Here is a 22,900-nt window from a genome sequence, read left to right as displayed (position 1 = left end):
CCATCATCACGGTCGCGTACCGGAGCTTTTTTGTCAGAAAGAGATAAACACATACAGCGCGCTCTCTCGAACGACCGTAAACGCTTCAATCGATCAAGAGCTTCGATCGGTTCTTCGGATGTTTCTGCCTGCTTTCTCGATCGGTTTCGGCGGAAAGCTAGCTGCAAAGCAAGCTCAAAAACTGCTCGATTTTGTTGTGCGGGAATGGCCGAAAAATAGTTCACACCCACGTTCTCTTTCTCCCCTCCTTCCCCTCTTCTCGATTCTTTTTCCTCGCATTATCATTATTGGTTCTTGCTCTCTAGCTACATTGAGCGAGAGGCTGAGAAGTTTTCGATCGCTTTGCACAGCGAGTATCCAGCGCTTCTTGTAGTGAGGTACCATCCGCAGATATCTTTCTGACTGTTCGCTTGAAAGTGTTCACAAATCTTTCAGCTTGCCCGTTAGATTGCGGATGGTAGGGGGCTGTTGTGATGTGTTCGATGCCATTGCGGTCGCAGAATAGTCCGAACTCCCCGCTGGTGAACTGCGTACCGTTGTCCGATACCAACGTTTTCGGGATTCCAAAACGAGCAAAAAGTGAGCGTAACATGGCTATAGTAGCTTTCGCTGTAACGTTACTGGTACGGATTATTTCGGGCCATTTAGAAAACGAATCTACGACAATTAAGTAATAATCACCGCCTAGTGGGCCCGCAAAATCCACGTGTAAACGTTGCCATGGGCCTGCTGCCCTCGGCCATGGTACCGGAGCGGAATGTGCGGGTGATTTGGCAGCTGCTTGACATGGGTGACATGTCTTTACCCATTCCTCGATGTCAGTATCTATTGTAGGCCAATAAAAGAAACTCCTAGCTAACGCTTTCATCCGCTGCACGCCTGGATGGCCCTGATGCACCTGCTGAAGACATTTTTGCTGCAGCTTTTTGGGGATTACCACCCTCTCACCACAAAGAAGGCAATTCTCTACGGTTGTTAGTGCATCTTTCCTGACATTAAAACGAGCAAGCTCATCCGTAAACGTTGCGTTTCTGGGCCAGCCTTCGCTGATGTAAACTGACACCTTTTTCAGAAGTGGGTCTCGTTTTGTTTCTCTGGCGAGATCAGCAAAGTTCAGCGGTAGTGAATCAAGCGCGCTTATTGCCACAGATTTAACGTCTTCTTCCAAGTTTACGCTTGCTATAACACAGTCTTCGTCTGGCTTGGTGTGCGTGTTAATGAGTCGAGAGAGCAAATCAGCATTTCCGAAATCGTCAGTGCGCACGTACTCAATGTTAAAATCGTAGGCCAGCAAAGTAAGCACGAAACGCTGAAAGCGGTTAGCAGTAAATGTCGGGATGCCCTTTTTCGATCCAAATATATGCAGTAGAGGTCGATGATTAGTCTGAAGCGTAAAATGCCTACCAAAAATCATTTTGTGGAACTTTTTTACTGCGTAAATGATCGCTAGTCCCTCTCAATCGATCTGGCTATACCGACGTTCTGCCTCAGTAAGGGCACGAGAAGCGTGTTGTACTACACGTCTAAGGCCATTGGGGTACAAATGGCTTATAGATGCTCCAAGGCCAATTGATGATGCGTCCGCTGAGACCACAATCTTTTCTTGCGGATCGTAGTGAGCCAATTGTAGGTCTGACGACAAAATTGTCTTAAATTCTCTGAAAACCCTTTTACATTCCGACGACCAATGAAATGGAGTATTTGCCTTGAGTAAATTATCCAAAAGATGCCTTAACTTTCTCATGTCTGGTATAAACTTCCCGTAGAATTTGATTGCACCCAAAAAAGATCTAACACCGGTGACATCTGTTGGTTCAGCAAGATTTTTGATAACCTGGATTTTTGCGGGATCAGGCCTTAGTCCACGACGATCAATTACGTGTCCGAGATATGTTATTTGCTGCATTTTAAATGCGCATTTATCAACACGAATCGTGAATCCAAAGTCTTGAATGCGTTGGAATACTTTGGCTAAAATCTCGTCGTGCTCTTTTTCTGAAGTGCCCCCGACTATAATGTCATCCAGATATCCAGAAACGTTATTTAGACCCGCTAACATTTTGTCCATGATCATCTGGAACGCAGCTGGAGCGACCTTAACTCCTGGTGGAAGGCGGTTATATAACCCGCGATTAGTATTTATCTTAAGCAGTGGGCGGTACTGCGGCTCGACTTCCACTTGCAGAAAAGCATCGGTTAGGTCTATCTTGCTGAAAATTATTGAATTGGCCAACTTTGAAAATATGTCATCCGGTAAAAACAAAGGGTAATCATTTGGCTGTAGCGCATCATTGAGGCCAGTGGAGTAATCTCCACATATTCGAATGGCACCATTTGCTTTTTTTACTACAACGACCGGTGCTGCCCATTGTGAAAACTTCACTGGAGTAATTACTCCTATGGCTTGAAGTCGATCTAGCTCCCGGTCTACTGCTTCTTGTACGGCGTAAGCCACTGGTCGTTTTGGGCGAAACACAGGGCGACTATTTTCTTTTATAGCAAAAGAGACGTTTCCTTTCTTACAAAGTCCGGTTCCTTGGAAAACTCTAGGAAAACGTTCTTGCCACGTTCTTTGCGACGTGAATTTAGTACCTCGTACTTGGCAGCAGAAATTATCTATTGATAAAGACCAAAGAGCAAAAAGATCGATGAGGTCAGCACCTAAAAGCATTAAACGTGTCGGGGAAACAGTAATTGTAGCTTCTTTGGTCTGATTACCTACACTGGCCTTGCATACAAATTCCCCGTCTAGTGCCAAATTCGTGCCAGAAGCTGATCGTGCAACCACTGCTGGTGGTGATAATGTCGGACTGCCAATCTTTTTCCAGGCTTCACGATCAATGACTGTGATGTCAGATGCCGTATCAAGCTGCAGACGGACGGGCGTGCCATTCATCGCAATAGTGATATATCTGCGACGTTGCTGAACACTATGCACGTTCACCGTAACCACTCTGGTCTGCGTTTTGCCTTGCTTTTTATATTTCGGCTTATTATATTTCTGGCGATTTGCTGTCTTGCAGAAACCCTCTTTGTGTCCCGTTCTGGAACAGATCGTACACTGGTGCGCTTGATACCTGCAGTCACGCACCCAGTGTGTACCTCCGCAGAGCCAACATGGTTTGCTAGGATTCGATTTTGAGGCATAATGAAACTTTTTCTGAGGGTAGGGCGTTTTCAGGTTCACTGCCAAAACTCGATCATTTCCCGGTGTCTCGATCATCGCACTGTCTTTTTTTAAATTGCCCAATCTACTGCATTCGGCGGCTAGCTGTTGCAACGTCATGCTATGGTCCTCTATTTTCGCCAGCAAGCGCGTTCGTATGTTTGTATCAGTCTCGTCCTTCATACCACAGACGAATAGCAAGCATTTGAAGTCCTCCTCGTTGAGCTTGCCGAGCTCGAATTCAACGGCCGCCTTGTTGATTCGACAGGCATAACTTAGATGGTCTTCGTTCCGCTTCTTAACTAACTGCAGGCATCTGAATCGCTTACTCAGCAGCGATTCCTGGTAGTCGTAGAGGGTTGACGGCTTTTCCACCGTTTGCTCGAGCGAAAAATCGGACGGGCGGCTTGGCAGGATGAAGCTCAAATAACGGTCATGCTCGGCAGCTCCCAGTTTCCGCAGCAATAACCGGACTTTCGCAGCGTCGTCGATCCTAGCAGCATCTTTCTGGAACAAGTCTACGTAGCGTGAGTACCAGTTTTTGAACGTGATTCCCGTGTCCGTATCGAACCGGAACTTTGAAATATTTCGAGACAAGGAATCAATTATTTGTTCATGACTAAAACTGGTTGTTGCAGCGCCGTGACTTAGAAGGCGTTGCTGCAAAAACTCATTCAGGATCTGCTGTTGCTGGGCCATTTGCTGTTGAAGCAAATTTAGCGTTTTCAGCATCGTGTCATCATGCTGCTCCAGAGGTTGCGCCTGCGATGGCGCTGGAGTGAAAAACGATGGCGCTGGACCTGGCAGCGATGGCGGCGGCGCGTATGAAGTTCCTTCCCGTCGCCCACTGTGAAATATATTCACTAAAGTACTGGATTGTGATATTAACTTGTGTAAATTTGATGAGAATGAAAAGAATGTTCCTTAATCGCCGGTCTGTTTGCAACTGTGTATTCGTTTGTCCTATAGTTCATTACATAATTCATTACGAAGTTCATTCGTGTAGTTCGAGCAGTTCATTTCGTGCAGTCCTAATTAGTCAAGTAGTTCTATCTATATCCTATGGTTTAGTTCCTTCTAATTCCTGCGTGTTTTCCTATTTGAATTCATATTAATAATAACCCAAAATCCAACATTACCGGCCACCAAAGAAGGAACTTCTTTAAAATTCAAGACTAATTGAAAAATGAAAATAATAAGCAAACTGCTAACCAAGCGTAGAGCGAACGCGTTGATTCTAGCTTCCGTTCCGTATGTACGTGTGTGTATGTGTGTATGTACGTATCCTGTCCTGCTATCACTGACAAGTGTCAAACGTAAACAAGTGCGGAATAAAGTGTGGTGTGTACAAAAACAATGTAGTGTAGTTCACGGCAGTTTACGTTACTCAGTGCCAGTGTCTCCTTTCTTCTCCAAATTGCTGAGTACGTCGGGGTTTGGTAGAATTGCCAAACGATTAGCTGCGCGTACGATTTGTTTTCCGGCAGCTGTGCGCAGTGTAACCACGCGAACAACTCCGTCCTTGCCTGGGTGAACTGCAACGATGCGACCCATCGGCCACGAGGTAGGATGCATGTTGTCTTCCTTGATGATCACAAGCTGGTTTTCTTGCAGTGACACCGATTGCCCGTTGCAATGTTTGGCTCGCGCTTGCAGTTGTTGCAGATACTCCGGATACCATCTAGCCCAAATGTTTTGCATGTGTTTCTGCACCAACTGGTACTCTTTCAATCGATTGTCTGGCGTTCCGGTGTGATCGACGTCTGGTACCGCTTGCATGTTAGAGCCGATGAGAAAGTGTCCCGGCGTCAACGGTTCTAAATCAGAAGGCTCATCAGATAAAGGCGTTAATGGTCGAGAATTAAAACATTGTTCCACTTGTGCCAGCAGGGTAAGCATATTCTCCTGTGTTATGCTTTTCGTTCCAATGGTTCTTATTATGTGTTTTTTAGCTGCCTTCACCGCTGCCTCCCATAAACCTCCGAAGTGTGGTGCCCGTGGAGGGATAAATTTCCATTGGATTTCGTTCGTCGCGCACCAATTGAAAATAGTAATACGATCGTTCTCATCGCATTTGAGCATTTTGTAAATGCGGTTCAGCTCGTGTGATGCTCCCTTAAATGTAGTGGCATTATCTGAGTGTAGCTCACTAATTTGTCCGCGACGTGCAACTAAACGGCGTAGTGCATTTAAAAATGATGTGGTGGTGAGATCGGCTACGAGTTCAATATGAACGGCTCTTGTAGAAAAGCATACAAATATCGCAATATATGCCTTGATTGGACTCTTGTTGCGTATGGTTGCCTTTAAGTATATTGGTCCACAATAGTCTACCCCGCATACCGAAAAAGGCCTCGTTGGAGTGACTCTTGACGTTGGTAGATCAGCAATGCTTTGTTTGACGAGGGTAGGTTTAGCTTTAAAACAAGAGTGACAACTGTGGTAGACCGATTTGCACAAATTGCGACCTCCTATGAGCCAAAATCGTTGGCGTAGCGTTGTAAGAAGCATTTGAGGCCGGTGTGTAACTTCTTTAGATGCAGTGAAACTGCCAGTAGTGCTGATAATGGATGCTTTGCAGATAATATAATGGGATGCTTAGTTGAATCTGCCAGCTGTGCGTTGCTGAGCCGGCCACCAATGCGTAGGATACCCTGACTATCGATGAACGGTGATAGCCATTTCCGTTTAGACTGTTTAGGGATCTCTTTGCTTTTTTGTAGATAATGTCTTTCTTCGGAAAACGAGTCTAATTGTGACAAATAGCACAATTTCAATTCTGCCTGTGTGAGCTCTTCGACCGTGAGTAGTGGAACAGATTTAGCATTTGGTTTAGTTTGCTGGCGGTGTTTTATGTTATGAATGAAGGGCAGGCAATATGCAACAACCCGTTGAAGCTTGTGGTAAACCGAATACCGTGAAAACAATCCGTTGCGAAACTCGCAGATTGTTGATGTTGTTGCAATCCGTGATGCCAACCTCTCCTCTTCCGCGTTCGCTGACTCATTTAGTGATGGTGGATCTTGTGGCCATTCTTCCATGCCTCGCGATAACCAATGTGGCCCGTGCCACCAGCGCTCACACACTAATAGTTTTTCCGGCGTCAGACCGCGCGAAATATCATCAGCTGGATTATCGATGCCAGGAACATGTTTCCAGCACTGTATGTTAGCTGTCTGTTGTATTTTAGCGACCCTATTCGCTATGAATGGCTTCCATCGATTGGGGGCAGAGTTTAGCCAGTGTAGTACCGTCATAGAGTCCGTCCAGCAGATAGTAGTAGCAGAAATTTTAAGTGATTGTTGCACCTTCTGATGAAGGACTGTTGCCAATCGTGCTGCACACAATTCCAATCGAGCGATCGAATGTGAATTAGATAAAGCTACCACCTTTGATTTGGCCGTTAGCAATCGAACACTGACTCCCTTTATGCTTTCAGCACGAATATAGCAACAAGCACCATATGCTAATTGTGAAGCGTCTGCGAATATATGTTTTTTCACGTTTGTAGCTGTGCATTGGGAAATATAACGTGGAATGCGTATATCACGGAGTGATCCCAAGGTTGAATGAAATTTTAACCATTCACGTTGTAGGTGCGATGGTAGCTCGCTATCCCAGTCAAATGACTTTCGATCCTTCTTTAGCGCCCATAACTGTTGCATAAACATTTTCGCAATGATGATAATAGGACCAAGCAAGCCGAGAGGGTCGAAAATTTTAGCAATGTAGGATAAAACTAGCCTTTTGGTAATTATGGTTGTGATAGGAGGCATATCAATACGGAACCGAAACGTGTCTGCTGTTGGTTCCCAAACGATGCCAAGTGTGGATACATGGTTTGATTCTTGTCACTCATGCGTTGGTTGGATTGCTATGTCTTCGGCAGGAATGTTTACTAGTGCTTCTGACCGATTCGATGCCCATTTTTTTAGTGAGAATCCTGCTGATTCCAACATTTGTGAAATTTGTGTGCGCATTTCAATGGCTTCGTTAATGTCGTTTGATCCCGTTAACAAATCATCCACATAAAAATCATTTAAAGCAGCGTTTACAGCTTGTGGGTATGTGTCGCTGTTATCGATAGCAATCTGCCGTAGAGTTCTAGTTGCCAAAAATGGAGCAGATGCTGTACCGTACGTGACTGTATGTAGCTCGAAGGTGGATATCTCGTCTGTAGGACTCTCTCTGTATCGGATACGTAGCAGGTTTCTATCGTCAGGATGATGTAGAATTTGACGGTACATTTTCTCCACGTCGGCAGTCAGGGCGATGGAATGTGAACGGAACCGAAGAATGACGGAGAAAAGATCGTCCTGAACGACTGGACCGACCAACAGCTTGTCATTCAACGAATAGCCGCTGGACGTCTTGCACGACGCGTCAAAAACGACCCGAACCACGGCATGATGAGGAAGGTAATAATGCTGAGTCGAATCGTCTACCGGACCGGTAAGTCTCTTCATGTGACCCAACTGTTCATATTCCCGCATGAACTTAACATATTCGTCTCTCATTGTAGGATTATTCACCAAACGACGTTCCATACAACGGAGTCTACGATCGGCTGTTGCTTTAGATTCCCCTAAAACGACATTTGGATTAGGATTAAAAGGGAAACTAACAACATACCTTCCCGCTGAATTGCAAACGGTTGTCGATGAGTAGTGTTTCTCGCAGGCATCCTCTTCGACCGATAGCACAGGATCCTCGGCTATGGTTTCGCTTTCCCAAAAGCGCTGCAAAATTTCCTCCAAGGGGATGTCGTGTGTTGCGAGATGGCACACCCGCGGACCACTTGATGAGTGCTGCGTGTTGCCGGATACCACCCAGCCGAAGTGCGTCTCCACCAGCCACGGTTTGCCTCTGCCAATAGAGCGCTTGCGACCGGTGTGAAGCTCCCAGAAAGTATCGCCTCCGATGACGATGTCGATATGCCCAGGCAAATTAAAGTTGGTGTCAGCTAATGCCACGTCCGGCATTTTCCACGATGAGATGTCCGTAGGTGAAGTGGGGATGTGAGCTGATGGCGTTTCCAATACCAGAAAAGCCATCTCCGTAGCAAAGGATTGAGTTTTCGACTGCACCGTTGCGACGATCGAACCCTTCACTTGCTGTACTGCATTTCCGATGCCCGATACAGCGACGTTAACCTTGTTGCGACTGGTCAACAATTTCCGAGCGAACTCATCGGATATGAAATTCGACATGGAACCGGAGTCGAGTAAGGCCCTTGCCTCGAAGAGATTGCCGTAATCGTCCTTGACCTGGACGTTTGCTGTTTCCAAAAACACTTTGTCCTCGTCAGAATGTGCTGCCATTGTGACCGTTCTAGGTGGCGTGTGATGCAGGAGAGTGTGATGGCGTTCACGACACGTACGACACGAATAGTCAGATTTGCACGCTCTGACTTGATGTGTGCTGCTTAGGCAGTTCCAGCACAACCGCTTCGATGAGACGACGTTTACCGGCGGTGCTGAACCTCCTTGCCGATAAAAACTGGACAGCTGCGTAATGGGTGAGCTTCTGCGCACTCTAACGGACACTTGGGCTGTTGAATCGAACTAGATGAAACAGCAGGAGTAGGGCACGATGCAGCTGCATTTGCGACGAACCTCCGTTGCACTGCGTGACGATGAATGCCGGCCACCTTAATACCACTAGCGCCTTGATCACTTACAAAATTGTTGGTCGATTTAAGGATCTGGATTCGATCTTGCACGAATGCAATCTTATCCTTGTACTTATCCTTGGTGAAGTGCACGGAGTGTTTTTCCCAAGCTAATAATAACGTTTCACGATCCAGTTTCATGAGGAGCATGTTGGATAGTGGTGTGTCCCATGAATCGACCGGTTCCTTGAGCTTCACCAGTCCGTTGACGAAACGGGTGAACTCATCCACCAAGTGGGTTAGCTTGTCCACGCACACCGATTGCACTCCGGGAAGATAGTGCAATTTACGATAATACTCACGTATTAGCAGACGAGAATTATCGTACCGTTTTAAAAGTGCTGCCCACGTCACTGAATAATTGTCTGCCGTTAGAGGTGTGTGTTCGAAGGGTAATGCTGCATCCCCCTTGAGCGAAGAAAGCAGGTATTGCAGTTTGGCGATAGACGGTAGCTCGGCAGAAGCGTCGATCATGGCTATAAACCGATCACGGAACGAAAGCCATTTTGTTTGGTCTCCATCGAACGTTGGCAGCTCAATTTTTGGCAGGCGTAGGTTTGGCGCGTGAGGTCGACCAAACGCAAGCGTAGATGATGCCAAACCTGTCGTCTCGTTAAGGGAACCTTCTTCCTTCGGTTGATGCTCTCGAAGAAAAGATTTCAGCTTGCGGCAGCGTTCCTCGATGTCGATCCTTTCCATGATGCAAGCTTCGATCATTGTGTCACTGTCGTCGAGCTCTTCCAGTTTGGAAACCGCGGCGAAGAACCCTTCCTTATGTTTCTCTAAATCCTCTAACGCCTCTGGAATCTGCTTGGCATCATCGGTAGAGTATTCTGCCTGGAACCGTTCCAGCGACTTTATATTTTCCACGGCGATCCTCTTCTTCAGCTGCACTGCCTTGATTTTCTTTTCCATTTTCCGGAACTCAGATATCACACACAAACACGATGGCGCGAAATTCGAATGATGGCGCGAAAACGACCGTTGCCCTTGATGCGGGGCGAAATGCGATGGCGGGAAAATGTCACGTAATGACTTGCACTCTTGAAGCCGTAAAAACCGTTGTTCACTCTTGATGCGGAATGAACTGAATTTACACTCACTAAATCACGGATCCGGTTCGAAGGACCAAAAATGTGAAATATATTCACTAAAGTACTGGATTGTGATATTAACTTGTGTAAATTTGATGAGAATGAAAAGAATGTTCCTTAATCGCCGGTCTGTTTGCAACTGTGTATTCGTTTGTCCTATAGTTCATTACATAATTCATTACGAAGTTCATTCGTGTAGTTCGAGCAGTTCATTTCGTGCAGTCCTAATTAGTCAAGTAGTTCTATCTATATCCTATGGTTTAGTTCCTTCTAATTCCTGCGTGTTTTCCTATTTGAATTCATATTAATAATAACCCAAAATCCAACACCCACTATACTGCTCCTGGGTTGAGAAAACTCATTGCAGCAGGCCGCTTGGATGCGCGGCTTGGACAGGAACGGGAACACGGCCTTGCGATAATCGTCGTTGATCGGCATCTTCAACAGGGTCAACAGAGTTCACTTTGTTGGATCTTTGTCGTACACCAACTTTATTATTACGCACTATAATCACGCACAGATAAACGGAATGGAAGAACCTCACGAGCGTACAGTTTGGCGGTCGGAATGATAAGAGAAAGACGATCGCCCGGAGCGATCGTTTATCCCTGCTCTCCTATGGTTCGTGGATGTTCGGTCTCTACGTTGTCGTCCTGCTACTCCCTATCATTCACAGCCCCAAAGCCCTATACATTTTTCGCCCCTAGTTTTAGCAGTTATAATTAAAGTACCTCGAGAGCAGATATAACAGTGCAAATTGTAGCATACTAAACACCTGCATTTTGACATTTTATTTTGCAAAAAAACACAACAGTTTAAATAATGATATTTTGATGATTAAAATAAAAAAAATAACAATTTATTAATAAAACAAAAAGATTATTTTTAAAAATATTACATTTCGAGCAGATGATACTACTCGCAACCCTCGCAATGTTTGACGGGGTGCTTCTTGTTGGGGATGTGCTAAAAGAGCAGCATTTGATATGTCATCTTTTACTTGTCGAAAAGCAATTTCACATTCATTTGTCCAAAGTAACTTCTCTTTCACCTTTTTGTTGCTTTAATGAGCAATTAAGCGATACAATGGTTCAAGCTTCTCTGAGACATGAGGAAAAAATCGATGATAATAATTGATCATCCCTATTATTCTCTGAAGTTGCTTCACTGATATTGGTGTCGGATAGGAGCGGATTGCTTCTATTTTTACTGTCGAGGGAGTTATACCTTCTTTCGATATAGTATGGCTTAAGAAGTTCAATTTGAAGACACCAAAAACACATTTGGATGCTTTGATTTTATGTCATGCTCCGCTAGTCGTTTGAAGACTGTGTGTAAGTGTTCAACGTGTTCGTCATGTGACGAACTAGCAATCAGGATATCGTCGATGTAAACAAAAACAAAGTTTAGATCTCTAAATATACTGTCCATAAATCGTTGAAAAGTTTGGCTCGCGTTTCTTAAACCAAATGGCATACGTAGAAACTCAAACAATCCGAACGGTGTTGTTATGGCAGTTTTATATGTATCCTCCTCAGCAATAGGGATGAGGTGGTACGCTCTCACTATGTCCAATTTCGAAAGATATTTGCAACCGTGCAGATTCATCGTGAAGTCTTGCACGTGTGGAATTGGATATCGGTCAGGGGTAGTTAGTGCATTCAGCCGGTGGTAGCCTCCGCATGGACGCCAATCGTGATCCTTTTTGGGTACCATGTGCAAAGGAGATGAAGCTGAAGAAGAAGAAACTCTGCAGATTCCCAAGTCCAACATATGTTGGAATTCTGCTTGAGCTATCTTGTGTTTTTGTGCGTCGAGACGCCGTGGTTTAGAAAATGGCAATGGACCTTTGGTTTCTAAAGAATGTGTCACTGTGTGACGAATTGGTGCCTTGTAGTTAGGGGGTTCTACCAAGCAAGGGTACTGTTTTACAATGGCTGAAAATGGATTGGTTTCCATTTGGTAGTTTTTCGGCGTCGGAGTATCTACTACTGCGACCACTGCTGTTGTTTCCTGTCCTGTGAGAGGATCGATTAAACGTTTCCTCTTGAGGTCTAACAGCAGTCTGGGTGTGGCCAAAAAATCAGCTCCAATAATGGGGCGATTTACGGCTGCCAGGATGAAGTAATGGCTAAAAACTCGTCTCAAACCAAGGCTGACTGTTAATAATTGAGTACCGTATGTAGAAATTGAGCTGCCATTTGCTGCAACTAAAAAATTATCAGATTGTTTTGCACATTTGCCAAGCAAGTTGTGGGGTATGACGGAAACATCGGCTCCAGTATCGATCAAAAAGGTTAGTTTCGATGCTTCATCGTCAATGAAAAGACGATGGAACCCTCTGACTGCTCGCGGATTTTCCGTCTCATCCGCTGAGCGAATTAGTTTTTTGGGACGGAAGGGTTGGAAGACGTGTCACGTGAAACCCCAAAATCACAGGGTGGCAAGCATTTCCTTGCTGCCTCACCGAAACGATGGTGATAGTAACAAGTCGAATGCTGTCTTCGACTTTGTGAGCGATTGTATCGCTTACCACGCGTGTCGTTTCGTGGGCGTCCACGAGAGCTGCTCCTAGAACGTCGGGAAAGATTCTCAATCATTCGTCGCAGTTCTTCTATTTCCTGCTTCAGAAATTCCGTATTTTGATTTTCGGAAATTCGCCTCGAGATTCTCTCAGAAGAACCACTTGCAACTGCAGCTACTGTTCCAGCTTGTGTTGTTTCCCACAATCTATCTGCTATCCGTAGAAGCTCGTTAATGTCTCTTGCGTCGATTGCAATGAGCGTGACCTCTATTGTTTTCGGTAGCCTCGAGAGCCACAGCTTACGAATAAGCTCAGTGGTCAAATTAGCAGAATTTCCGGCTAACTGTACCATCCCAAATAGCCAGAATTGCTTAAGCAGCTCATTTTGGCACGCTAAAGATCGCTGCTCTAATTCGCCTTTTGCAGTAGATAAACAGCATCAAAGTTCTATGTGGGTCTTTCAAACAGCGCCTAAGCAGCTTCCTTATGCCACGATGCCAGGGATTATTTTTCTTTGTGTTTTACTTTCAAGCAAGCGTCATCGATGAAATAAACAACAAGATTTGTTTCGTTTAAACACATATGTATATTTTTTAATCTTTTGTATTGATGAATTACACAAAATTTTACACAATTTACTGATAATTCACAATCACTTCACTCAATATTCATTCTTCATTTAACGAATCTAACTTGTGCAGCAGCAATGAGATTATTGCCGGCGTTTGTCTTTGACACTTTGACAAGAGCCACCTTGAACCGATGTCATGCATTAAAAAACTATAAAGTTCCACCAAGTTCAGCACCCTTTCTTAACAAGCCTTCAAGTTCCATCATGAACCCTACATATAGTGCTAATCAGCCGCAAAGTTCCAAAGAGTACCATGTGCCTGTTAAAAAGCTCCATAGTTCCGCAAAGTACCGTCTATCTCTTAATCAGCCACAAAGTACGACATCGGACCGATTTTTCGTTAAACAGCTTTAAATCAGCTATAAAGTACGAGCTGGCTATTTGGGATGTGGCGATAAAATTCCGAGGGACTTCTATCTCCCATCTCAACATGGTATAAAAGTTGCGATATCCTTTGCTCCTCACTGATCGTAAGGCGTTCAAGCAATTGAGTATTCAAATAAGTGTATGGTTGATCTTGTGACGGTGTGGAAACAACGTCCATCACCTTTTTCAAAACATCCTTTGGAAGCGCACTTATCAAATACGAATAACGTGTGCGTTCTCTTATGACGTTAGAAACGTCGAACTCTGCCTCAGCCGCTGCAAACCACGCTGCAGGAGAGTCTTCCCAAAAAGAAGGAAGCTTTGTGGACACACGTGCTATCTCTGGGGTTGCATTGGTCGCAGAAGTGCTAGGTACCGAGCCATCGCTAGGTTTCGTGCCCTTCGCTGCGGCCCCCGGCATTTTGATCACAACTGGAGGTGGGTTGGCGGTTGGAGTACCAGGTACCGACCCCCCGCCAGTTTTTGTGTCCTTCACCACAGTCCCCGGCATTGCAATCACTACGTTTCACAATTATGGCTGTTGTTCGTTTGACACTTTCGACTATGCTAACTACACTGTTCTAATTTCACCATATATAATGTGCGCGACCGACTATAATTTGTACATGAATATAATAATGTAATATTGTGTGAATGAATATAATAGTGTAATATTGTGTAAATGAATACAATAATGTAATAATGTGTAAATGAATATAATAATGTAGTATGATATAATGATTGTTGGCTAATCTAGTGTGCGTAGTGCGGCAATTTACAATGGTTTGGTGATATTCGACCACGTAACAAAAAAAATATTCAGAGTAACAAAAAAAAATAAAAAAAAATGATAGAAAATGGAACGCGCTCACCGATGGTTTCCTTGTGGTGGATAAACTTCAACATTAACGTTGCTGCACAGCAATGGCGGTTGCCACGAGGTGACGCCGATGAGCTGCGATGGCGTCGATGAACTGCGATGGCGATTTCCACGGGAAGGCTTTGAGCACTGCAATGACGGTTGCCACGAGATAGCGTCGATGAACTGCGATGGCGGTTCCCACGAGGTGGCTTCGATGCACTGCGATAACGGTTGCCACGAGGTGGCGTCGATGAATTGCGATGGCGGTTGCCACGAGGTGGCGTCGATGAACTGCGATGAGAGCGATGACGCAGCAGTGGTATCGTTTCACGTGATTTCTGGTGCAGCTGCGATAATCCCGATGACACGATACTTGCCGCAAGATGATTATCCTGCTGCGGTGCTGCAGGCACTTCGCAACTGCCGATCGGTGCCACTGAGTTAGGGTGATGACGGCAACCGGAATGTGAAACCGGCTTGCACTTTTAATGCCGAGTATGGGGTCCGCATGGATGGCACTGCCTGTGCGTATGGATGGTAGGACTCCGGTGACGCTCGGAACTGGTGCAATGCGCGGTTGGTTTGCCCGTTTGTGCACGACGCGCCAAAGTGCGTTTAGCTTTGCTGTGTCAATGCGTAGTGCGAGACGATGACGTGGTTCAGGCGAAACGTAGCTAAACGTGGCTCGGTTTGGTGTGACGATGAACTCAAGCACGGTGCAATACGGTGCTGTGCAACGACATTGCACAAATTCTCACACAGAGAGGATGCTGCGCGGTGCGGTGCGACGACGTTGCTTAAGCTCGCACACGAAGAGGAAGCTGGTCGGTGCGGTTGCACTATCTTCCTGGACAACGGCACCTTAAACAGCGCAATGTAGCGTTCACTATTGCACTATCTTCCGTTTTTTTCCGTTATGCGCGGATCACGTCGGGGTCACCACTTGTTGGATCTTTGTCGTACACCAACTTTATTATTACGCACTATAATCACGCACAGATAAACGGAACGGAAGAACCTCACGAGCGTACAGTTTGGCGGTCGGAATGATAAGAGAAAGACGATCGCCCGGAGCGATCGTTTATCCCTGCTCTCCTATGGTTCGTGGATGTTCGGTCTCTACGTTGTCGTTCTGCTACTCCCTGTCATTTTTGGTGCCATCTAGCGGACGCTAGTACAACGTCGTGATTGCAATGCCGGCGTTGACAGTGCTGAACACAAAAACGTAGCGCCTTACGGGTACGCGGTATGTGGTATGATCACCACAACTTCGTTCGTCTCCATCCTTCGACGTTTCCGACGCGGTGAAGGAATTTTAACACACGCACATACGATACGCGATCACACAATACGAATAGACGAACACGTGAAAAGGTCCCGATTGACACACGAAATAAAATGCACACGTTAAAATTGGGTTAAAAACATGCAAACTAGCGGTGTATTATAAAACTTTATCCTCGTCGCCACTGTTACGTCCGTATGTGATATGGCCGGAGGAGAACAGTTCACACACGAACATACATAAAATTATATTGTTCTAACTTAAAACGGATGCTTTATTTCTAAGACGAGTATACGCCGCGCTGCCCCGATGCGAAGTGTCCGTGCTCTTCGCGCAGCAGCCGAACGATCCATCCCGACCGATCGCTCTCAGGCGCTCACGGCTCGTCAACTGCAGTAAGAGCGGCTTACTGCAGAGAGAGCACGCGAGCAGCTGGCTGCATTCTTTCATCTAACATCTCCCCCTCTTTTTTAAAACCGACGGTACACGTCGAACCGACTGGGCGGTTTTCTAACTCTAGAAGACCGTCGTGGCACCTGGGCCGAAGCACACGATGGAACAGGTCGTGTCGTCGGGCGTGTGTATGTCGCTGGCGATGTAGCGGGAACATAAGGACCGTTGGTCTCGGATGACGGCTGATGAGGGGACTCAGAGATGTCCACATGCTCGGGGTCGACTGGCTGTGGTGGTATGCGGGACGTGCCAGTAGATGGTTGCGGTGTTAGCTGCCAGGTATCCAACAAAACATCTATCGGCAGCTTACGATGGGTGACCAAAGCCGGATCGTGATGTTGCCTCTCGTAGCGCTTACGTATCTGGTTAATATGAGATCTAACCGTATTAATACACGATGCGCAATCTCAGATTGCGCATATATTCGTTTTATCAAAATATATGTCAATCCGCGTAGCCAACCCTGAGCTATAAACGTCATTTCCATACAATTTCAGATTGCGCCAAGATTGCGCATAAATTTTCAAGATTATATGTCCGAGATATATAATTTTTTTTGACAGATAAATATATCAAACCGACCCGTTTGACAGATAAATATATGCGCAATCTGAGATTGCGCATCGTTTATTGCTACGGTAAACATTATCTGATCATCCGTTCCAATCATATACATCCCGCTGCGCAAAGCGATCGAAAACTTCTCAACCTCTCGCTCAATGTTGCTAGAGAGCAAGAACCAATAAGCGAAAGGCCACGGGAGTGACAAAATGCTGACAAATTTTTCAAAATGTGAGCTTTTGTCACTTTTTTGAGCTTTTGTCAAAATTTTGTAACCTGGAGCAGCCAGGAAAAAAAGTTGACAAAAGTTGACAAAAAGCGACAAAATTTGACGTTTGCTCAAAAATGTAAACAATTTCATATTCAGGGCGGTTATGGTTTGTTACTTGGAAATTAAAACTCATGTTTGTGGTTATTGTATGTTTGCGGTTGTTGCTTTATCTTGATTATTATATATTTTCTCTAGTCTTATATTATATTTTAATAGATAAATTATGCTTTTTCATGAATTTCCAAAAATATAATCATACATGAATTTGAGAAAATAAAAACTTCAAATTATATTTTCAAGAAAAATAATTGCATCAAGAAAATAATTGATATAAAGAAAACATCCAAGAAAGAAAACATTCCATCATCAGTTTAACAGCACCATCTACGCAATAGCAAATACAAAAGCAAGCGGGAACAAACGTTTATTTAAAAATAGTGATCCCGTGCATCGAATGTTAGAATAAATGGAACCATTAGCTACACAGCAAAAAATAGAAGCGGTGGTAAGTATTTTGTTTATCTTTTCCGTGTTTAATTTTTCCACAATACCCATGAATGTTGTTTATGTTTTAGAATGTGGATATGGATCAAGATACCATTCTTTTCATGATAAGTTTGATCGAAGAAAGAAGCTGCATATGGAACCGAAAAAATTCAGGCTTTCAAAATAAAACCAAACAGCATGACGCATGGCGTGAAATTAGTGTAATTTTAGACACACCTGTCGACTGTTTGGTGAGGAAATGGAAGTCACTTTGTGGCTCTTTCCGTTTCTACCATGCAAAGGAACAAAAAAGTAAAGTGACTGGTTCATGTATGTAACTGTTCATTTATCATCGACATTCCATAATATTTGATGTTTGATTTGAATTTCAGCTTCATCGAGCATATATAAACCAAAATGGTTTGCATACAGAGCAATGCATTTTATGCATCATGTTAAGGAAACTGCATCAACAATGGACACCGTAAGTTAAAGTTACAACCGCATAACGAATAATCAAAATATTTCAAAATATTACATTCAAATGATTCTTTAATCGTATATCTACATCAGCTCTTTCGGACTATTCAAACCGCATAACTGTAAGTAATGGAAAACTAAGGTAACGGTCAGAGACTCGCCATATGCTTTTGTATGGGTATTGAAGTTTATAATGCCGCAAATACATGACGCGCGTTTCCCTGGGCACGTCCAAACGCGTATAACTGTTCCGTAGAGGTATCTCTGCGTTTCCGAGTTTTCACGATCGAATGACATTTCATTTCTATGGATGGATCGTTATATGCGGGCGCGGAAACGCGCGTAATATATTTACGGCCTAACAGCATTTGCTAATTTGCCGCATCGCCGCTTGCAATTTTATTTCAAATGTTTCAAATAATATTAAATAATGATTATCCTTGTCAACAAACAACAATATCTCATATAAATATCCCAAACAAGTAGAAAATTGAGAAAACTAATTTCTTGCTACTTGCGGCGATTCTCTGACCATTACCTATCCACAAACCCATCGAATCGTCAATTCCGTATATGTTTGACAGGAGTTCGACAGATATCCTTCTGAAGATTGGCTAAAGCAGAGAAACGGTAATTTTCTCAATTTCTTGTTTATAGAATCAACATAAATATAGTGGAGCATCGTTTATCCAGGTACCTTTCATACGGTTGTCCGTGTATTTGTGCTATTTAGAAATGACAGCTCAATACAAAATTGGCATCCTTTGCAAGGTATATGTTTTGAAAAAATTAAAAAAAAACATACTCTTATAATCCGAACCCGGATAAATTGCGTTGCACTGTATTTAGTTGTAGTAGATAGTGTAGAAAATGTGAATGATTAACTTTTGTTTTCGTATTTTTTATTAGTAATCTAGATAAATCCATCTTCAAAATATTGTACTCCTCTTATGTAGTAGTTCATTTTTTATTCCGTTTACATTCAAGTGTCAATATGTACATGCATTACTCTAATTCAAACATTTATACATAATCATCTAAACTAACAAAATGAAAACATAGTTCTTTAATGATTAAACAGATAGTTTGCAAATTGCATCCTCATATCATTGAGTTCGTTTGAAGGTCTTATTCTAATACCTGCTAATCTAGTTATGGGTGGTGCTGAATTTGATTCGGAGCGCAAAGATCCGTTAATTGTCCCGCCATTATTTTGTGCATCTGTTCCTTGTGCGAGGTATAAGTCTCCCGAATGACTAGCTCGAATAAAATTGTGCAAATATACAGTAGCGAGAACTATTTCCTTTACATGGGTTGGTTCCAAAGGTATACATTTATCTAGAACTCGAAATCGACTGTTGTGAATGCCAAAAGTGTTTTCCACGATTGCCCTAGATCTTGAGTGGCACACATTAAAATTTCGTTGGATTGGACAGCTGGGAGGAGTGCCACTGAAGGGTCGTAAACAATATTTGCTTAAAGCAAATGCTTTGTCTCCAAGTAGAACATAAGGCATTTTTTTCGCATAAGGCGTACTTAAAATTTGAGGCTCGGGGAGATTCAAAATATTATTTTCGAATTGGGGATATATAGCACAATTTTTAAAAACACCACCGTCAGATATACGACCTTGACATCCTACATCTGCATATAAAAAATTGTAATTAGCATCTACAATTGCTAATAGCACAATACTGTGGAAACCCTTGTAGTTATAGTATTCACTTCCACTGTTACGTGGCTTTCTAATTTCTATGTGTCGTCCATCCATCGCCCCAATAACATGTGGAAACCCCCATTTTTCTTCAAATTCATCAGAAATTTGCATCCATTCTTCCGGTGTAGATGGAATCTAAAAATAAAATTTCATCATTATTAGTTAAATTGTGATAGAAACCATAACTATACCTATGTTTTCATTAAATATAACTATATTTGAAACAATTAAAACTATCATCGCTTTTCTTTTGATTATATTTCGGATGGGAAGGAACTGGCCATCATCATCATCATCAAACCCTTTTACATCACACCAAGAGACTTCAGACATAGAAATACCTATATTTCTGGATCCAAATTCTCCAATAGACGTCAGGGCTACTATTACGCCAGATAATTTAGAACAAACTGCTGAATTGGGGGTTTTACCAAATACTCCAATACAAAACATACAACACCCAGTTATGTCGGAGTCGTCAACAAGAATATCAATCAGTAATATACTAAACAACCAACCATCCATACAACAGTTAACGCAGGAAGCTCGGACACAATCATCTACTCCACCATCTTCGGTTTCACAAACATCCCGATTGCAGCCTTCCGAACCATCAAACCGTCGAAATCGACGACCTGCGCAAGTAAGAAACGGTAGAACAAGACAAATGGCTGAATTCCTTGAAAATGATGCAGAATTGGTACAATTGCTAAGGAATCTGACCAATCAAACATCGCAGATAACAGATCCAGAAGCGGTTGAAATGTCTACTGCATTTTTACAAATGATGAAGAGAGTTCCAGCCGAAAGAAGACAAAATACTTTTGGGAAGGTCCAGGAAGTATTTGCAAATACATACAACCATGACGAAGACGTATTGAAGTATGGAAGGGCGCTGTGCAACTTGCTACAGTTGATGGACTCTTCAAACAGAAAAGAAACTTTCAACCAACTTCTAAGAATTATAAATGATCGTTTAGGTGAATATTAAGTTTGATGAATTAAACTTAGAATTAATTCATAATTTAGAATTAAAAATGAAATATAAATAAAATTGAACTTTGCAGTAACACTATGTTGCTTAACACATGCTTACCTGAACAAATTCGCTAAGTGCAGTTATAATGGCCTTACATACTTGATGAATAATACGACTAATTGATCTAACAGACACCTGAAATAAAATTATGAACTTGCTACTTGCTATGAACTGTGCTGATTGTTCTTTTATTTCTTACCTGGAACAAATAATGAAGACTTGCAAAGCTATCACCTGTCGCAAGGTATCTTAAAGTTATTAAGAGCCTTTCTTTAGGAGTAATAGCCAATCTCATATTTGTATCCTGCATACGAATTATGGGTTCGGTCCATGAAAGCAGAAGGTCGAAGTCTTGCTTCGTCATTCTTAGCAAGTTTAGTGTTGCAAAATTGGATTCCTCCTCCATTAAAGTGTTCAATAATCTGACTCCTGCTTCATTTCTTTGAACCATTATAGGCCTCATCCACCAGCGCCTAATGGATCGAAGTATACGTCGGCGACGCATTATGGTCATAGTCAACAATCTTGCCAAAATTCCAGACCATTGCGGTGTATGCATTATTGCTATGATCTGCGTTTCATCCCTATAAAGATATATTCGTTAAATTATACTCGCCATAACGTTGTATTTATATTAGACTTACATTTTTACCGTTTACTTATTGCGCTGTTGTATTGAAAATGTCTTCAAAGATCCTTGGTTAATGTCATTTGACAACGACAGTGTGTTGCAAAATAAAACACGTTAGAGGTGCTTTGCTGTTTATGTAACTGTATCGAAATATATTTTCTATTTTCTTTCACACAAAGCTATTAAAATGTTTTATATTGCAAAACTCAATAATGCTTGAGATAGACATTAAATTTAATTTACCGTAAGTTCCATGTTTAACATGAAAATTAAAACGTAAATATATATTTGGTTCGTCACTGTATGCGAAATGACACGGCTTCTGTCAATAGGCAAAGCTTTTTGTCATTCGCATATTTTCAATGTGTTTATTTTTGGTGCGGCCACGAGAAAAGCTCTTTTTTGCAGTTGACAAGCAATTTTGACAAAGTTGAAAAATTTTTCAACATTTTTTCAGCTCCGTGGCCACGCGCTAAATAATGATAAAGCAAGGTGAAAAGATGTGGAAGAGAATAAGAGAGGAAGGAGGGGAGAAAGAGAACGTTGGTGTGAACTGTTTTTCAGCCACTATCATTTTTGCGCCATCACGGTCATGTACCAGAGCTTTTTTGTCAGAAAGAGATAAACACATACAGCGCGCTCTCTCGAACGACCGTAAACGCTTCAATCGATCAAGAGCTTCGATCGGTTCTTCGGACGTTTCTGCTCGCTTTCTCGATCGGTTTCGGCGGAAAGCGAGCTAAAACCCGAGCTCAAAAAATGCTCGATTTTGTTGTGCGGGTATCATTTTTGCGCCATCACGGTCGTGTACCGGAGCTTTTTTTGACAGAAAGAGAAAACCCCATACAGCGCGCTCTCTCGAACAACCGTAAACGCTTCAATCGATCAAGAGCTTCGATCGGTTCTTCGGACGTTTCTGCTCGCTTTCTCGATCGGTTTCGGCGGAAAGCGAGCTAGAAAGCGAGCTCAAAAACTGCTCGATTTTGTTGTGCGGGTTTGTAGCTCGCTTTCCGCCGAAACCGATCGAGAAAGCGAGCAGAAACGTCCGAAGAATCGATCGAAGCTCTTGATCGATTGAAGCGTTTAAAGTCGTTCCAGAGAGCGCGCTGTATGGGTTTATCTCTTTCTGACAAAAAAGCTCCGGTACACGACCGTGATGGCGCAAAAATGATAGTGGCCGAAAAACAGTTCACGCCAACGTTCTCTTTCTCCCCTCCTTCCCCTCTTCCACATCTTTTCACCTCGCTTTATCATTATTAATTCCTGCTCTGTAGCTACATTGAGCGAGTGGCTGACAAGTTTTCGATCGCTTTGCGCAGCGGGAGAGATAAACCCATACAGCGCGCTCTCTGGAACGACTTTAAACGCTTCAATCGATCAAGAGCTTCGATCGGTTCTTCGGACGTTTCTGCTCGCTTTCTCGATCGGTTTCGGCGGAAAGCGAGCTAAAACCCGAGCTCAAAAACTGCTCGATTTTGTTGTGCGGGGTGGTTCATCCTTCTCCTCCACGCGCCATGCTCGAACACACCGCCAAAGATGGTCCGGAGGATGCATCGCTCAAACACGCCCAGAGCGTTTGCATCTTCCGCTTGGATGGTCCAGGACTCGTGTCCATAGAAGACCACCGGGCGAATCAATGTGCGATATATCTCACATTTCGGGC

The 22,900-nt window shown here is 43.4% G+C and overlaps 4 protein-coding genes across 7 annotated transcripts; 1 reads left to right on the top strand and 3 right to left on the bottom strand.

The window, feature by feature from the left end:
- Positions 1 to 2,493: 2,493 nt before the first annotated feature.
- LOC121590561 (uncharacterized protein K02A2.6-like) lies at positions 2,494 to 3,898 on the bottom strand. Its single transcript, XM_041910342.1, has 2 exons — positions 2,723 to 3,898; positions 2,494 to 2,616 (listed from the first exon to the last, which is right to left on the bottom strand). Exons 1-2 carry the CDS (start codon positions 3,896 to 3,898, stop codon positions 2,494 to 2,496), a joined length of 1,299 nt encoding a protein of 432 aa, XP_041766276.1.
- A 4,227-nt stretch (positions 3,899 to 8,125) lies between these two features.
- LOC121590552 lies at positions 8,126 to 9,752 on the bottom strand. Its single transcript, XM_041910331.1, has 3 exons — positions 8,847 to 9,752; positions 8,354 to 8,730; positions 8,126 to 8,285 (listed from the first exon to the last, which is right to left on the bottom strand). The coding sequence occupies exons 1-3, from the start codon at positions 9,750 to 9,752 to the stop codon at positions 8,126 to 8,128; spliced, it is 1,443 nt and encodes a 480-aa protein (XP_041766265.1).
- Positions 9,753 to 17,164: 7,412 nt separating this feature from the next.
- Positions 17,165 to 18,587, top strand: LOC121588385. 3 transcript variants are annotated; one of them, XR_006004182.1, is made up of 4 exons: positions 17,165 to 17,700; positions 17,763 to 17,854; positions 17,944 to 17,972; positions 18,508 to 18,587. XR_006004182.1 is itself a non-coding variant. In XM_041906291.1 (4 exons), the coding sequence occupies exons 1-4, from the start codon at positions 17,351 to 17,353 to the stop codon at positions 17,968 to 17,970; spliced, it is 399 nt and encodes a 132-aa protein (XP_041762225.1). In that variant the 5' UTR covers positions 17,165 to 17,350; the 3' UTR covers positions 17,971 to 18,520. The 3 variants fall into 3 exon arrangements, 1 of the variants encoding a protein (XP_041762225.1); XR_006004181.1 differs by having other exon boundaries at positions 18,435 to 18,520; XM_041906291.1 differs by having other exon boundaries at positions 17,165 to 17,389; positions 17,460 to 17,700; positions 17,944 to 18,520.
- Positions 18,588 to 18,916: 329 nt separating this feature from the next.
- Positions 18,917 to 21,334, bottom strand: LOC121603440 (putative nuclease HARBI1). Of its 2 annotated transcripts, XM_041932166.1 has the most exons (4): positions 21,251 to 21,334; positions 20,806 to 21,190; positions 20,664 to 20,741; positions 18,917 to 19,702 (listed from the first exon to the last, which is right to left on the bottom strand). In XM_041932166.1, coding segments are annotated over exons 1-4 (1,251 nt in total). In that variant the 5' UTR covers positions 21,253 to 21,334. The 2 variants fall into 2 exon arrangements, with proteins under 2 accessions (XP_041788100.1, XP_041788197.1); XM_041932263.1 differs by lacking the exon at positions 20,664 to 20,741.
- Positions 21,335 to 22,900: the final 1,566 nt, after the last annotated feature.

This window comes from Anopheles merus, chromosome X (assembly GCF_017562075.2).
Source record: "Anopheles merus strain MAF chromosome X, AmerM5.1, whole genome shotgun sequence".
Taxonomy (NCBI): Eukaryota; Metazoa; Arthropoda; class Insecta; order Diptera; family Culicidae; genus Anopheles; species Anopheles merus.
This window is presented reverse-complemented; position numbering and strand designations above follow the sequence as displayed.

What these genes read in the sequence shown, in the direction of transcription:
- LOC121590561 (XM_041910342.1), bottom strand. Translation starts at nt 3,898, where the DNA reads ATGCTGAAAACGCTAAATTTGCTTCAACAGCAAATGGCCCAGCAACAG. An exon ending in AATTTGTATGCAAGGCCAGT is followed by an intron (nt 2,617 to 2,722) that starts GTAGGTAATCAG and finishes CTTTATCAATAG; the next exon opens with ATAATTTCTGCTGCCAAGTA.
- LOC121590552 (XM_041910331.1), bottom strand. Translation starts at nt 9,752, where the DNA reads ATGGAAAAGAAAATCAAGGCAGTGCAGCTGAAGAAGAGGATCGCCGTG. An exon ending in TTAAATCGACCAACAATTTT is followed by an intron (nt 8,731 to 8,846) that starts GTAAGTGATCAA and finishes TGTTTCATCTAG; the next exon opens with TTCGATTCAACAGCCCAAGT. An exon ending in TCGAATTTCATATCCGATGA is followed by an intron (nt 8,286 to 8,353) that starts GTTCGCTCGGAA and finishes TCGGAAATGCAG; the next exon opens with TACAGCAAGTGAAGGGTTCG.
- LOC121588385 (XM_041906291.1), top strand. Translation starts at nt 17,351, where the DNA reads ATGGAACCATTAGCTACACAGCAAAAAATAGAAGCGGTG. An exon ending in AGCAAAAAATAGAAGCGGTG is followed by an intron (nt 17,390 to 17,459) that starts GTAAGTATTTTG and finishes TTTATGTTTTAG; the next exon opens with AATGTGGATATGGATCAAGA. An exon ending in CTGCATCAACAATGGACACC is followed by an intron (nt 17,855 to 17,943) that starts GTAAGTTAAAGT and finishes TATCTACATCAG; the next exon opens with CTCTTTCGGACTATTCAAAC.
- LOC121603440 (XM_041932166.1), bottom strand. An exon ending in GTCTTCATTATTTGTTCCAG is followed by an intron (nt 20,742 to 20,805) that starts GTAAGAAATAAA and finishes ATTTTATTTCAG; the next exon opens with GTGTCTGTTAGATCAATTAG. An exon ending in CACTTAGCGAATTTGTTCAG is followed by an intron (nt 19,703 to 20,663) that starts GTAAGCATGTGT and finishes TTTTATTTTTAG; the next exon opens with ATTCCATCTACACCGGAAGA.